This window comes from Dermacentor albipictus, chromosome 2 (assembly GCF_038994185.2).
Source record: "Dermacentor albipictus isolate Rhodes 1998 colony chromosome 2, USDA_Dalb.pri_finalv2, whole genome shotgun sequence".
NCBI classification, from domain to species: Eukaryota; Metazoa; Arthropoda; class Arachnida; order Ixodida; family Ixodidae; genus Dermacentor; species Dermacentor albipictus.
The window spans coordinates 28968359-28983409 of record NC_091822.1 but is presented as its reverse complement, the minus strand read 5'-3'; the positions used below and the strand labels follow the sequence as shown (position 1 = coordinate 28983409).

Below are 15051 nucleotides of genomic sequence, written 5' to 3'. Positions count from 1 at the left end.
CGTGCTTCTTCGCCACGACATATCTTCACAACCGAAGCATCTTCGTTGGGCGAAAAAGAAAGTATCGTGTCGAGAAAAGCTCGAGGATGACGAGTGTAGTGAAGACAGAAAGGTATGTAGCCTACGGCATCATGATTGAACGTGATGACAGGTAACGCGGCATCTCAGTTATTACGATCCGCTGTGACATCCATTGAGAGCTTTTTGACTACGGTACAATTGGTGTGCTCGGTTACACCATTTGTTTACGGGTGGCAAGGCATGGAATGTCGCTACTGAATTCCACAAAGGCCTAGTAACTCTTCCACAACGTCAGTGGTGAACTGCCGGCCACGATCACTTATCACCACAAGAGGAGCTATGTGACGGAGGATAATCGAATTCAGCAGAATTTATGAGACATCGGATGCTGTAGTTGAGACAAGAACCATTGTTTTTGCATAACGTGTCAAATAATCCACGCGTATGATTATCCTGCGGCAGCTAGTGGAAAACTTGGAGAAGGTACCGAGTAAATTTATGCCCACTTTCCCAAAAGGTGAAGTTGACGGTCTAACTGGCTGCAGTGTTTCTGCAGGACCAATGGTCAGTTGCTAGTGGCGTTAGCAGACATCACGGCTGGTGACGTACTGCTTGGTTGTCTTCTACTATGGAGGCGAACAGAAACGTTGGCGGAGGCGGTCGAGCGTTCGACCAAATGTAATTTGGTCGAACGACTCGAACGACCCGGATGTAATGTCGTCGTACATGGCCCGGAGTATCACAAGGCGCAGGCATCGTGCGATTACGAGGAGCACTGCAGCACCGTTGTTAAAATAATTCTTGTGGTACAGCACACCGTAACAAATAAAAAATGACGTAGCCCGTTCAGATCTGTGAGCGCATCACCAATCGCCTTGAGTGATGGGTCTAGCTGTTGTTTGTTCTTGAAGAAACCTTCGTGTTCGGTGCCCTTGCTCTGAGAGGGAGCACGACAGAAGCAGCCGGTGTCTGTTTGGCATCGACCGCTCTTGTGAACAACGGAGAAGTATTCTTGAAGTTGCAAGGCCCACCAAGTCATCCGGCCAGTTGGTTCATCCAGTCTAATGAGCCCGTGGAGAGAATGATCATCGGTAGAGTCTTGAAATGGCGACCGTACAAATGTGGTCTGAACATGTGCATGTCAAAAACAACTTATTTTAGTTCCCTGACCACATAATTGGTCTCTGCTTTCGTCACAGTACGACTTGCGTACGCAATGACGTGTTGGCACCGTCATGAAACTGGGCGAGCACAGCACCAACGCCTACACGACTTGCATCAGTATGCAGTTGCGTGAACGCCTCCGGAAACAAATGGCACCAAAGCTGCCCATAGATGAGTAAAACTTCAGCTGCTAGGAAAGCCGTCTCGCACTGAGCGGACCATATGTAGGGAGTCTCCTTACGGAGCAGGTCACTCAGTGGACAAGCAAGCTGGACAAAGTCTTTAATAAACCTGAGAAAGTAAGAACAAACGCTAAGAAAACTTTTGAGTTCTTTCACTGTCTTCGGCTGCTTAAGGTTGTAGAAAGCACAAAACTTTTGGAGCTTTGGCCATATCTCGTCTTTGTCGACACGATATTCCAACACAAGGGTTTCATGCTCACCGAAATGGCACTTCTTAGAATTAGAAATGAGGTCAGGCGGTTGGATGCAATCTAAAACAATGCCAACCCTCAGGTTGTGCTCGTAGAAGGTCGAAAATAATCACATCATCTAAATACCAAAAGCAAGTCTCCCATTCGAGACCGCGGAGAGTGGAGTCCATAAATCGCTGTAAGGTTTCTGGGGCATTACATAAGCCAAATAGCTTGCCTTTAAATTCAAAGAGACCGTTAAGCCTAATAAAAGCGATTGGCGAGAAATGGCGATTGGCAGCGTGCTCCATAATAGAATTCCGTCAGTACCACATTCAAGTGTGGCGCTGAATTCCCTTTGAAAATTTACGCCTGAAATGCCATCATGAGATTCGCGGATCTATACAGTGAAGTCGGCTATAAAACTCTGTCCTATTCTACATCTGTTCTACATCCGTAACAATATCTAAGGAAATATCTAATAAATTACGTAGGCACCTTGGTTTTCCACAAGAAAAGTAGAAAACTACCTATCACGAAATGGGTCAGGCAAGGATACAATTTCTACGAAGCAATTCATTGCATGGTTAGATGTATTTAAGCTATGATAGTGTGAAGGCTTAGAGTAAGAATCAATGGCGAATATCTCAATAACCTTCAGTTCGAATATGATATTGTGTTATTCAGCAACAATGGGAATGAATTGAAACATATGATCGAGCACCTTAACGGAAAAATTGTAAGGGTGACGTTTAAAATTACTATCCAGAAGATACAGGTAATGTTCAATAGCCCGACAAGAAAAGAAGAATAAATGATCGCTAGTCAGCCTCTAGTCCTTGCAGGAGTACGTACATTTAGGTCAATTAACCACAGGGTACCCTTATCAAGAGAAAGAAATTCACAGACGAATTAAAATGAGTTGTAGTGCATACGGCAGACATTACCAAATCCTGACTGGAAGCTTAACACTGTCGTTGAAAAGAAAAGTGCACAATCATTACATTCTACCGGTGCTAACATATGGGGCAGAAACGTGGAGGGTAAAAAAAGAAGCTAGAGAAGAAGTTAAAGACCGCGCGAAAGGCGATGGAACAAAGAATGTTTGGTGTATCTTAATGAGACAGGAATAGAGCTGTGTGGATCAAAGAGAAACCGGGAATAGCCGATATTCAGGTTGTCATTAAGAGAGACAGATTGAGATAGGCAGGCTATGTAATGCTTAGGATAGAAAACCGTTGGATCATTATATTTACAGAATGGGAGCCAAATCTAGGGAAGCGCAGTCGAGGATGGTTGAGAATTAGGTGGGGTGATGAAATTTGGAAATTTGCAAGCGAAAATTGGGATCAGCTAGCGCAACCCTGGGGTAATTGGAGATCGCCGGGAGAGGACTTCGTCGTGCAGTGGACATGACAATATCTGATGATGATAATGATGATGATGGGCACAATCCTCCCGGATTCGTCTTGGGCCGGACCCAAATCGATGTTGCGGAAAGGTCCCAATGAAGGTTTTGCATATCTTGTCAAGGGAACACTGCTGCGAGGAAAGGTCCTTAAAGACCTGCCGGCCGGCAATACGCTTCGAAAGGACAAACTGGCGACTGGCACTCATTCACGGGTGCACGAAGATGCAGAAGGTCCGATCTTCGTAAGCTGTTAAAGAAGAGCTGCAAAGAGCGCCTCCAGTACGGTAAGCACTTGTACAGAGGACTTAGCAGACGGCGTTTGTAGTTGAGAAAGAACCACGTGTATAGACTTCGGCTGACTTTTCAACGTGCGCTGAGTGGTATCTTTGTCGTTAGTTTCAGTCCCTTACTGGCTAAAAGCGCCACTAGGTTCGTAAGCTCATTTGTTATCAGCCTTGCGCAAAGGTTCAGTGTGGAGTAGGGTGCTGTGCGAGTGTCTGAAGGGCAGCAAATGCAATTTCATAACCGAAGTGGCCGCTTGAGAAAAATGATTACACCGTAGTGTCATTGTATGTGGGTCAATTCAAGTGGATTTCTGTTTTTGCCCGATGTGGGACGGCACACGTGGTAGGAAAGGAGGCTGTTCTGGAAGGGACAGGTAATCTTGCAGGGACGTTTTAGGAGCCCTTTGGTGCGTAGTCAAATGCAGCTACAACGGCACACAGCTGTTGAGGATTCTCTGCGCGTAGAATGGTGGTGAGTCGTTTTCCGAAGAATGTTCATTTTATTTTTATTCTTCCGGAATAGCTTGATGTTGCTTGGTAGTTGCCGGAGCAGTACACACACTTCTCGGCAGCCTCGGAGCTCTCGTCTTCATTAACTTCAAAGCATCGTTTGCACACGTTACATCGCTTTTGCAGACTCCGCTGACATGGTTCACTTTGATGCGCCGACGGCACTGCTACGACTTTCGCAAGAGGGGGGCATACTGAATGCCTCCTGTAGTCAGTTTTCCCGTTTCTAGGCAGGGCTTCTGACTGAAATCGTTGTTTAATGCACCGAGAGTGTCCGATTCGATGGATTTTAACTGCTGTTAATGACGACGGTAGCATATCAAAAGCGCTACTATACGCTAGGCCTCATGTCTCCCGTGCTTAAATCAGTACCTTGAGGTATCGAAACAGCAGAGCATACATAATATGTTGGGCATTACACGGTCAATGATAATCATGATGAGAGCTTTCTCAACATTTTGCAGACAAGAACTGCAATAGCAACGATAATAATGATATTAGGAGTTATAAAAGTAACAATATTAACAAATACCAATAAAAAATAACAAGGGTCGAACCTTATAAGCGTTGCATGGCCGCGCGCCGTCGGATATGTACACCTAGTATCTCAGTAAAAACGAATACTTTTCAACAGGTTTGGGAATAAGTAAAAGATCACAACGATGTTATTGGTTACATCCCGTGAACCATATAGGTGATCGAGCCTATAGTGTAGCTGAGGTCAAGACAGAGTAGCTGGTGCGCCTCCGTAATGCTCGTTAGGCTGGCTCAAATTGCCTGCGGCATTGCTCGAATGCACTGTTTTGGCGGTGTCAAAACGAATTGCGCTCGCTCTTATAAGTGGCGCTCATGCGATACAACGCCTTATCGGCGGCTGTCATGGTGACAGAATGGTACAGATGCCACAATACATGTGTAGTGCGGTGAGTCAGCAGTAACTAGGATTCTGAATTTAAACAAAATGAGTAAGTTACCTGTCTACTCTTTGAACGTGGTGCCACGTCATCTTCTCCAGGCGCCTGTAGGCCACAGCAACGACTCGGAACCCCTCCAGCGTGTAGCCGCGAAGCACTTCAAAGTATTCCGCCGGTACTGGAACGTGATGTGAAATATGAGGTCGCAGTTTTCTGGCTGCTCAACAGAAATAAGGAGCCAGTGATGTAAGCACGATGTAGCTTTTATGCAATAGCGTCTAATTAGGTCGCGTCCATAGTTTCTGACGCATAGTTCTCGTTTATACATTGACAGTCATTTTAGCATATACTAAAGAGAGTGAAGGCGAAAGCATGTATTTTTAAGATACATGCGTTAAATTATTCGACATTCTCAGTGGAACGTGTTGATACTGCTTATTGCTTGTTTTCTCGAACCAAAGCTCATGACTCCGAGTGCCTTAATTAACTCAATATTTATTAACTTTGCCAGCTGTGCAAGAAGAAGACGAACGCGCTAGCAGTGGCACGAGCGCGTGTGTGCTCGAGGCGAGCTCGCACGACTTCCTGTACCGCACGCCGCGTTCTCAAGGCCATCGGGACTAGGAGGCATTTAAGGCTTTCGCTTTAACAAAGCCAAACAGGACACAATTCTGAATGTTAGGGACGTGAACACGATCCGTGTATTTCAACTGTACAGTGGGCTATCCGATCAAAATATAGCGGCACGTTTAGGAAAAAAAAAAAACACTTTGGTCGGTTTATGATATTGTCACGTTGTATGCGTGTCAATATTGCGTAACTGTGGTATAAGGCACTCAGTCTTCAAGCAGTAGTGCAGTCAACACAACTTTCATTGCTGTTTTCCCACAACTCTAAAAAAACACGTAAAAAACTATAATTACTATACAAAAGCTTTTAGCCAATATGTCCACATTCGAAGCGGAGCCAAATGTGTTTAAACAATGCAGCTTCTAACTAAAATGTGCGTCCATGTGCTTGTTTTGTGTTATTCAATCACATCGTAATCTTCCACACGAAGTAAAAGAAAAATACAACGTTTCGGAACGTTTATTTCAACTTCATTTAACGTAATAATACATTACTGGTGTTGCTAAGAAAATAACACTGCACCTGCTGGCATAAATTAAGGTAGGCCATTTTCGAACCTTTATATTCACTTTAATGCTCCGTTTCTGAATCTTCCGAAGAGTAAAACAATAATTAGAGACTATAAGAGAGATACCTTTGAAACAATAAATAATGCGGTGAGTCTATATCTTAGCATATTCTTGAGTGATTTCAAAAATCATAGCGCGCAATGAAACTGGAATATGTTTTCAGCAGAGGTAAATCGCTTAATCAATAAACACATCGCAAACCCTACTATAACGTGCAACCCGCACGCGCCTTGGTACAATAATGATTTAAAGTGACTATTCAACAAAAACAACAACAACAAAAAGACGACTGTATCGTTCCGCGAAGCAATCACCCACTGACTCACGTTGGAAAGCCTACACATTAGCATCTAACGCCTATGTAGTCGCACTCAAATACGCTAAGGAAACATTCTTATCAACACATTACCATCAATGCTGACGTACAAAAATTTTACCGCGTCATACATCCACCTTCCCATGATTCTATCACTCTTAAGACTTTATCTGGTAACCCTCTTCCGAAAACACCTATGCGGAACTCTCCTGAGTAATAACTTTGTTAAACATTTTTGCGGGCAGCTGAAATTGAATTACCGGTCTTGAATGACTATAACTTCTTAACTAAGCCTCCAGTGATTGTTGAAGTTACCTGAGTTATTCAATTAATAGATTAATGGAAGATACATCCGTCACACAGCTTTCATAACATCAGTGCTAAATTTCTGTAAAACACCTGCTTTTAGAGTTCCATTATATTAACCAAAATATTTCAACAATCACTCAGCACATCTACTGTTCCGTCAGAATGGAAAATAGGAAAAATAAGTCCTTTGCATAAATCTGGCAGCAAAACATCACCTACAAATTATCGCCTGATATAATTAACCAGTACCTCCTGCAAACTGCTAGAACATATTTTTACTAACCTTGTGGACTTTCTTGAGTCTAATTCATTTTTTTCGCCATCGCAACATGGTTTTCGAAAATCATTCTCATGTGAATCACAATTATTAACATTTACTCACAAAATACACCAAATGCTTGACCGTTCTTCTCTTGCCGATTGCATCTTTTTAGATTTTTCTAATGCCTTTGACAAAGTGTGTCATAAACTTTTACTTTATAAAATGAGCAAATTAAACTTCGATCATAATGTTCTAAAATGGATTGAGTCATTTCTCGTTAACCGTTCTCAGTTCGTAACATTAATGGTCATGACACACCTCATAGCGATGTTCAGTCCGGTGTGCCACAAGGCTCCGTCCTGGGACCTCTATTGTTTCTTATGTATATTAATGACTTACCTCCAGCAATAACTTTTGACGTACATTTATTTGCAGACGAATGTGTAATCCTCAGAGAAATAGCCAACGAACACGACATCACCGTGCTTCAGGCCGATCTTAATAACGTGAGCCATTGGTGCAGATTGTGGTGAAAGGAACTCAACATTAACAAGTGCAAATGTCTGAGAGTATCCCGATATAACGATAACCTGCCTGTGTACTACTTGAATGACGTTGCTTTAGAATCGCCGAGTTCATATAAGTACTTAAGCCTGCACAAAACATCTAAATTATCGTGGAATCATCCCGTGTGATATATGATTAACCAACCCAACCGCTTGCTGGGATACATACGCCAAAACTTTTCTCGTGCTCCCTCTCCTTCAAAGCTAATACTTTATAAAACCGTGTTACGGCCAAAATTAGAATACGCTGCAGCTATATGGGACCCCTTTCACGAAAACCTAATACATTCCCTTGAATTAATCCAAAGCAACGCCACTCGTTTTATTCTTTGGAACTACGACCATAGCGCGAGCGCATCTTCAATGAAATCGAATGTGGGTCTTCAACCGGCCAGCAACACGTTGAAGAATTTCCCACCTTTCATTTTTTCTTACGCTGAATCACCACCCTACACTTCATCCAACAATTCCAGTCGGAACCATATTACATATCTCACCATACTGATCATCAGCATAAATTTAGAATTGATGCACGTAACACGACACGTTTTTTACACTCACTTTTGCCACGTACGTCAAAAGATTGGAATGAGCTTCCTTCCGACATTGTATCCATTAAAAACAGTGATAATTTTGGAGAAGCAGTAGCTAACACTGTATAATGGCAAACATTTGTACGAACTACTGGTGGTGTTTTCCTTTTTATTGTTTAATGTTACTTTTATATGTCATGTTCCATTACTGTATTTATCATACTTTCAGCTACCATTGTATAATTAGTAAATATTGTGCATAAGCTCGTAATTTATTTTCTTCTTATTTGTTGTATAACCCACTCCCCTATCTAATGCCGAAAGACCCTGAGGGTAAATAAAAAAATAAATAAAGGAATAAATAAATAAATAAATAAATGAAATAAATAAAAATAAAAAAATAAACAAAAGTTTGAACTGCGTTTCACATAGTACAAATTACCGAGGACGCTAAGGAAGTAATGCTGGATCTGGCTGGCAGGAATTGAGGTAAGACATGGGCGCGTACGCGCTAAACGACCACCCGGTGCCTCTTCAAGCCTCAATATCTACTTAAGGGCACGAGAGTACCACCACAGATGTATGCACTATTACCATCGCAATGCCATGTGGCGTGGTAGTCGAAGTAAAGTGCCTATTGGTGGCTGGGATACCTGTTTCGGGGACGCAGAGGGCTTGTATGACCTCTGGGGCGCCCTTGGCGTACAGCTCCATGTGGCGGCTGCCCAGCGTACGGCACACGACGCTCATGCGCTGCAGGGAGGACGAGAAAGGGAACTGCCGAATGATGCCCACTTCGAACGGCACCTGAGTGAGAGGCAACGCATGGGGGTGGCCATTGTTGACGTTGCACAATAGTCTTCTAAATGATGCCCCAGTAATAAAGCGGTGACGTGGCCACGATCAGAAGGCTTAAAGGGTATGCAGAAATATTGCTCATTCATTATTGAAAACCTGGAGAAGAAATAACAATGAAAATCATATTTGAGAACAAAATACTCGTCTCGTTTTTGGGCTACAATAAAGACCGAATTGGCATACCGATGATGATGATGTATGATTTTTTTGTGTGTGTGCGTGGAGCAAGGGTTCGGCACGCCGAATTACCTATTCTTGTGTACACGTTTGGGCTGTTCTTGCAATATTGTTTACTCATTGCAATGTTAAGTCAGAACAACATTTCATTTGTTTGTTCCGGTAAATGAAGTTTCATTTAAGAAATGAATACCTGTGCGTAATGACACTATGCATGAGTGTAATGAATACATGTTTGGGGACTTTCCGCAATGTTGTCAAGGTTCTGTAATGCGGAAAACATGTAAACCATGAGCATCCTTCTATTCTGTTATTAGTACCGGGCAACCACAGAGATATCGGATTCCAATATAGCATTCTGAAGCCTCAACTCACCTTCTGTGACACGAACTAGCTCATTGCTTTCACCGACGGGGCCTCACGGCACTTGTTGCCTTTGCACGCTCATCGGTGCGAAGCGAGGACAGCCCTCTCATTTTTCCAAGCGCTTACGTGCCACATAATGCACGTTTCAGTTAAGCTATCGCAGGACCTTGACTGCTTCTTCAAGTGTTGTGCAATGCTACTTGTCACCGGCCAGGACATAAACTAAAAAAAAATCTGGCAGAACTCGTCTCCCGATGATTGTCAACGTGCAACTTGTAAGCGGATATGCAATGGAGGGCAACGTGCGGGGCGAATATGCAACGTGTAGGGCGGATAACCGCTGTTCCATTATATTCCCAGCATGGACGCCAAAAAAAAAAGGAAGCGATGTCGAGGACGGTAGAAAATTAGGCGGGGAGATGAAACTAGGAAGTTTGCCGACACTAGTTGGAATTGTAAGGTTCAGGGGTCATGGCTTCAGAGTCTGGCGTCAACTGAGGGTCGCTCTATCACCTACGCCACCGGTGCGTCTCGTAACGGGTAGCCGGCCGACTCTACAGGGGCGTCACACGGAGGGTATACGGTTTCACGGCGTGGTCCGAGCTTTCTTAACGAGAGCCTTCTTTAGTGAAGAGTACTGCATTTATTTACAATATCTACATGAGGAGTAGAGAAAGGAAGGGAGACGCGCTAATAGGACAATTCACGCTTGTCTCGCTGACGCGTGTCGGTTCATGTAATGACCAAGTAATTAGTTGGTTCTTGCCATGATTGGTATGGGCGGCTAGCAGCAGCCGTAACGAAACGGCGCAGAAAGCACTTTCCAGGAAGTTTATTTGCCCCAACATCATGGTGGGCGGCCCAGTGGCATCCGTTAACTACATTGTCTTCCGTCAATCACGTCACACCATGGTGTGACCACTGGTCTGACTGATGGAGCGCACTGTTAACTTGAAAAAGGTGAAGCGATTTGTCTCAGGACATCAAGAGAGGTTCGATGGTCACTGCCCCCGCTGCCCGATCGTAACAGAATCAGCTAGTGCAAAATAGTAGAAATTGCAGATCACTGGTAGAAGGCTTCGTCCTGCAATTGGACGTAATTAATATGCTGATGAGGATTATGATGATATATGCACATACAAGGCGCCAACCTGTGTCAATTTCATTTATTTTGTCCTTTGTGTGAACAGCATAGCACAGTATGCATAACGACATTGATGGAACGACAAAAGCAATATGACGACGACCGCATCACGACAAAGGGATGATGATTCTGAAATGATAACGATGGCGTGACGATGATTTTACGATGACGACTCTATAACGACAATGACATGACGATGATGATGTGACGACGTTGACTTGACGCCAATGACGTAATATTGATGGCGTGACAAAAACAGTATGACGAGAGTAAAGTGACGAATTCGGAATGATGATAATCATAGGACCACAGCGGTATCCCCATAAAGGTATGATATCGAATCCATGATAACGAATGCATGACGACAACTGTAAGAAGACGATGAAATGACGTCGATGGCATGGCAATGGTGGCGTAATCACGACTGAGTGATGAAAGCCCAGTTATGATCAAATGAATAAGAAGCAATGACGTGGACGAAACAATGAAGGCGGTATTACGATGACTGCAATGGGATGACGGCAGCTTTAAGACTATGATCGCATGACGACGACAGCATGACGAAGCTGCGATGACGATGATGAAGTGATGACGCGGCCTCACGTTCACCAGCACAATCTTTCTGGCCCAAGGTAGCAAAGAACCTGGATGAGGGGGTCAGTGTTGGAGACAGACAGACAGGCAGAGACAAAAAGGTGTTTGAAGGAGGCAAAGAAAGACATATGAAAAATTTGGCGGTGGCATTTAAGACTGCTTACGTGTGGCGATGTGAAAGCATTATAGTTTCTGTGCTGAAATATTTTTTTCTGCACGCTCCTTGTCGGCGCAAGCTCTAGCCTCAACGCGATCGCTTGCCCGCGAGTAGTTCATAACCCGAGGGACCGTTCAGAGGCATTATATCGTACATGAATGGTTTTTCACGCGAGAGCGTTAAGGGTCCCCTGCTGCAGAGGATCCTGCGTGCCACGTCCAGGGTCTAGCGTGTTTTCGCGAAATATAATTCCGAACAACGTATACCCAGCCACTCTTCTGTCACTAAAGTTGCTCATACCTTGTTTTTCACTTTTTGCTAAGTTCTTCCTCGGAACTTTCAGAATGCCAGCCCACAAACAAATGTCATGAAGAGAAACACCGACAGCGCATACCTTTTATGTTAGATCTTCTCATACAGAGGAAGTGACTCTTTAGTTGAACGCTGGCACTGTTGTTTCTGCATTTTCGCTTTGTTTCTTAGCAAATTCTCGGAGCTGCCGCTCCTTTCTTGCAGCAATAGACGGAGAAACTTCCGGGGACCTTCCTGGCGCGCAGCCGTCCGGCTAGCCTATGTCTAGGGAACGCGGGGGCGACTCAAGCGACAGGAACAGGGAAGCCACCGAGTTGTACTCGGAGAGCTGCGACTCCTCGGACGACGACTTTGAGGTTGTCATGAGCCGAAAGGCAAGAAGAAGACTGCTGCTGGCGTCATCGCCGGAAAGTGTTTTAAACGTGAAGGATATACCACAGCGCTGGCCGCACATTGTTCTCTTCATGCCCGTGGACCCTATGACCAATTTGCGGCTCCTGAACAGGCAAGTTCTTTCTTTGTTACTCGAAGGCACAGCACCGAGTGATATTAAAGGTGTGAGAATAAACTCATGGAAGAATCTCTTGGGTGTAGACGTTCTACATCGTAGCCCAATAAAAGTCTTTGGAATGTCAAGGAAACTGGCAAAGAAAAAGTGCGATCAATAATCCCTACAGGTGGCAATGGCACTGTTGGCGTCATTTATGACATCCACGTTTTCTTCCCGGCCGGCGACTTGCCTACATGAATAAAGCCAACAGCAGAAGGCACTGTCGTCACGTATCTCATCAGACTCGGAAACACACGCTGGGCGAAGTTTGTGTTTGAGGTAGACTGCCTTCCCTCTCACCTCAAAGTTGGCCATGCATTTCGATCTTACATACCGAAGCTCCTGCAATATCACACGTGCTTCAAGATTGGCTGTGTAAAAAGCGTCTATATCAACAATGCTGTGTGCCGACGGTGCGCTGAATCCCACTCGGAAGACGCGTGCCGCGCGAATTTCCTGAAGTGCCGCACGCCGCCTTTCTCACGGCGCGACGGCGCTTGCGCGATGCCCTAGCGGAGTAGTCGCAGAACGCTGTGGGAGGAACGCGCGCGCGGCCGCGCGGCATGATATCGCGGGAAACTACCCCGGAAAAAAAAGCGCACGGACGCTCACTGTCCCGAACACTTGTGCCGTGCGCCGCGTTGAAACTATACTGGCAGCTTGACGTCGGTGCGGTACCGAACATGTGCGGAGTGTAAGACCGCAACTCCACTTTAAAACGGAAAAAGGGTCAGCGCTTCGTCTGGACCGCACCATGAAGCACGTAGTTGCCGTCTTGCATTGACGGCTGTCAAATTTATCGATATACTCCTGCGTTAAACTTGGGCGACACTTCAAAAACATGTTGCTGATGCAGTCTTCTTGCAGCGTCAGCCCACTGTCGCTGGTGGTGGCGGCGCATGCCTGACTTCAATAACTCGTTTAAGGCGTGGTAACACTGGGTCTATACGAGACTGACAAGGCGCTGACGCCGACGATTCAGCACTGTGTCACTGAGACCATTTGATCATGATAGGCGAACAACGACGCAACCGACGGGTGCGAGTTGTCATATAGCGCGACGGGTTTTCTTGTCTACGGCACCAACAAAATCAGCGTGCCGACGAAGATAGCTTGACTGAACCCTACACGATCAGCCGTCGCACCGACAACGCGATAGCTGCAGCTCATTCACTTCTATATATAATTATTCGCGGTCAAAATGCGTCGACATGCCTTCGAAGTTGAAATGCACGAGATTCAGTCCTCAAGCCGTGCACGTGAAGTTTGAGTCAATGTTAATCAGGTTTAGCGAAACTTCTGTTACGCCTGACCCCGTCCTATTCGTGCAACCGTTGTCAATTCAGTTGTCACCCCTACAGCGATTTGATAACTGCTCTTCACTTCGCACGGCGCGCACACAATGAGTGGCAAGCGGCGTCACAGCGCTGTGCCAGCATCTTGTACTTTGGTCACCGTTGCCGAACGCTGCCAGTCGCATTCCCGTAAATGGTGGGTCTGTGTGTGTTGTTATGCTGACGCATTGCGTAATTCCAGAGAAGCGCTGTTTGCCTATGCATCAAACGGGCAAGATGAGAAGAATCATTCAGTACAGCAGCATAAACTCGCTCATTACCAGCAGTGTCAGCAATGAGATCCGCGTTTTTGCGAGAGAACTACATGGCCTGTAGGGGGGGGGGGGCTTTTGCCGAGCACAGTTTTCTTTAATAATATATTATGGCACGCGCCATGATGATTAAGTTAAAGGAAAGCGAGAATCAGTAACAGCCTGTAATATATATGTGTCTGGATCATAATTGCAGTTTGAGTAACACAACCGCTCGTATTGAATCGTCTCAGAGGAGAACAACGCGTCTCAGATGCGCAGATGTGTATGTTTTGATACGTTATGAGATTATTTCACATCAGCGATGCGCCGTTTCTGCAATATTCGAAGAGCTAACAGCACTCTGAAGCTGTACATGTCGATGTAAACAATTGCACCGCTTTGGCAAATCCCACGTGGAAGGCTGTGCTCGAAGGCTTCTTGAATATGCGAGATGTTTAGTGCATGCGTAAAATGAATACAAAAAGCGATGTGCAATCGCAGACATGAGCGACAGCGAATTGTGAGGCAACCGCATCGGCAGACGGAACTCGGCGTGCCTTTCTCGGCTGCGCTGTTACCACAACAGCGCATTCGGGCCTGTTCACCCACTATAGTCGACATGCTGCCCCGAAGAAACCGTGAATAATAGAGGAGAGTTTTAGGTTAGGGGACGCAAGTGGCTTGCTTCCCCTAACCTAACACTCTCCACTTATTCGCGATTCACAAAACGCACAACCGATGCACACTGAACATGGGCGCAGGTACGCAAATCAAACGGCGAAATCCCCGACACCCTTCTAACACATTTCAAGCGGCGTGCGTCAGAGGGCAGCACAAGAACATAAAAGAGACAGATTGCCGTAGTTCCCACAAACCCTCATCGAAGGACTGCCGGAGGGTCCGGAAGGAATTCGCGGTTCTAAAGCGAATGGTTCGGGATCACTAAACACACAGATAGTCTGCCGCTACGCTTAGGCAGCGCTGGTATCGCCACCGAAGAGTGCAACGAAATGCCGCAACCAGCACGCCGTCTTTCGACAAAGCGGCTACTACATTAACGAGGAGGGACACCATGAAAGACATCGTGAAAACAAAGAAAATGGCAAGACTTGATCATCCTGCAGAGTGGCTCGCACTTCCAAGCGCACCACCTGCCACGAACATATCTCGGAAACCACCGCCATCGACATCCTCATAAACCGATGGTGCAGCGACAACTATTGCTGGCCAGGTTATAATATTGGTGAGGTCAGTGATGAATGGTATGCGTGTTCTACTCAGCAGCATGAAAACCTCGTTGGCGCAGAGCACACTACAAGTGCTGCACACGCTGGGTCCAGTGCTTTACCCTAGAGCCCTAGGGTAAAGCAATTGCATGCCCGAGGCCATCGTTTCGATGGGAGG

At 45.5% G+C, this 15051-nt stretch overlaps 1 protein-coding gene across 2 annotated transcripts in view; it reads right to left on the bottom strand.

Moving 5' to 3' along the window:
• Positions 1 to 15051, bottom strand: part of LOC139055903 (polyamine-transporting ATPase 13A3-like) — a 220057-nt gene that overhangs the window by 69485 nt on the left and 135521 nt on the right. For both annotated transcript variants that reach the window (XM_070533538.1, XM_070533537.1), the window contains exons 17-18: positions 8555 to 8708; positions 4777 to 4894 (exon numbers count right to left, since the gene is read on the bottom strand). In XM_070533538.1, the coding sequence (XP_070389639.1) occupies positions 4777 to 4894; positions 8555 to 8708 (272 nt within the window). The remainder of the gene's footprint in view (positions 1 to 4776; positions 4895 to 8554; positions 8709 to 15051) is intronic.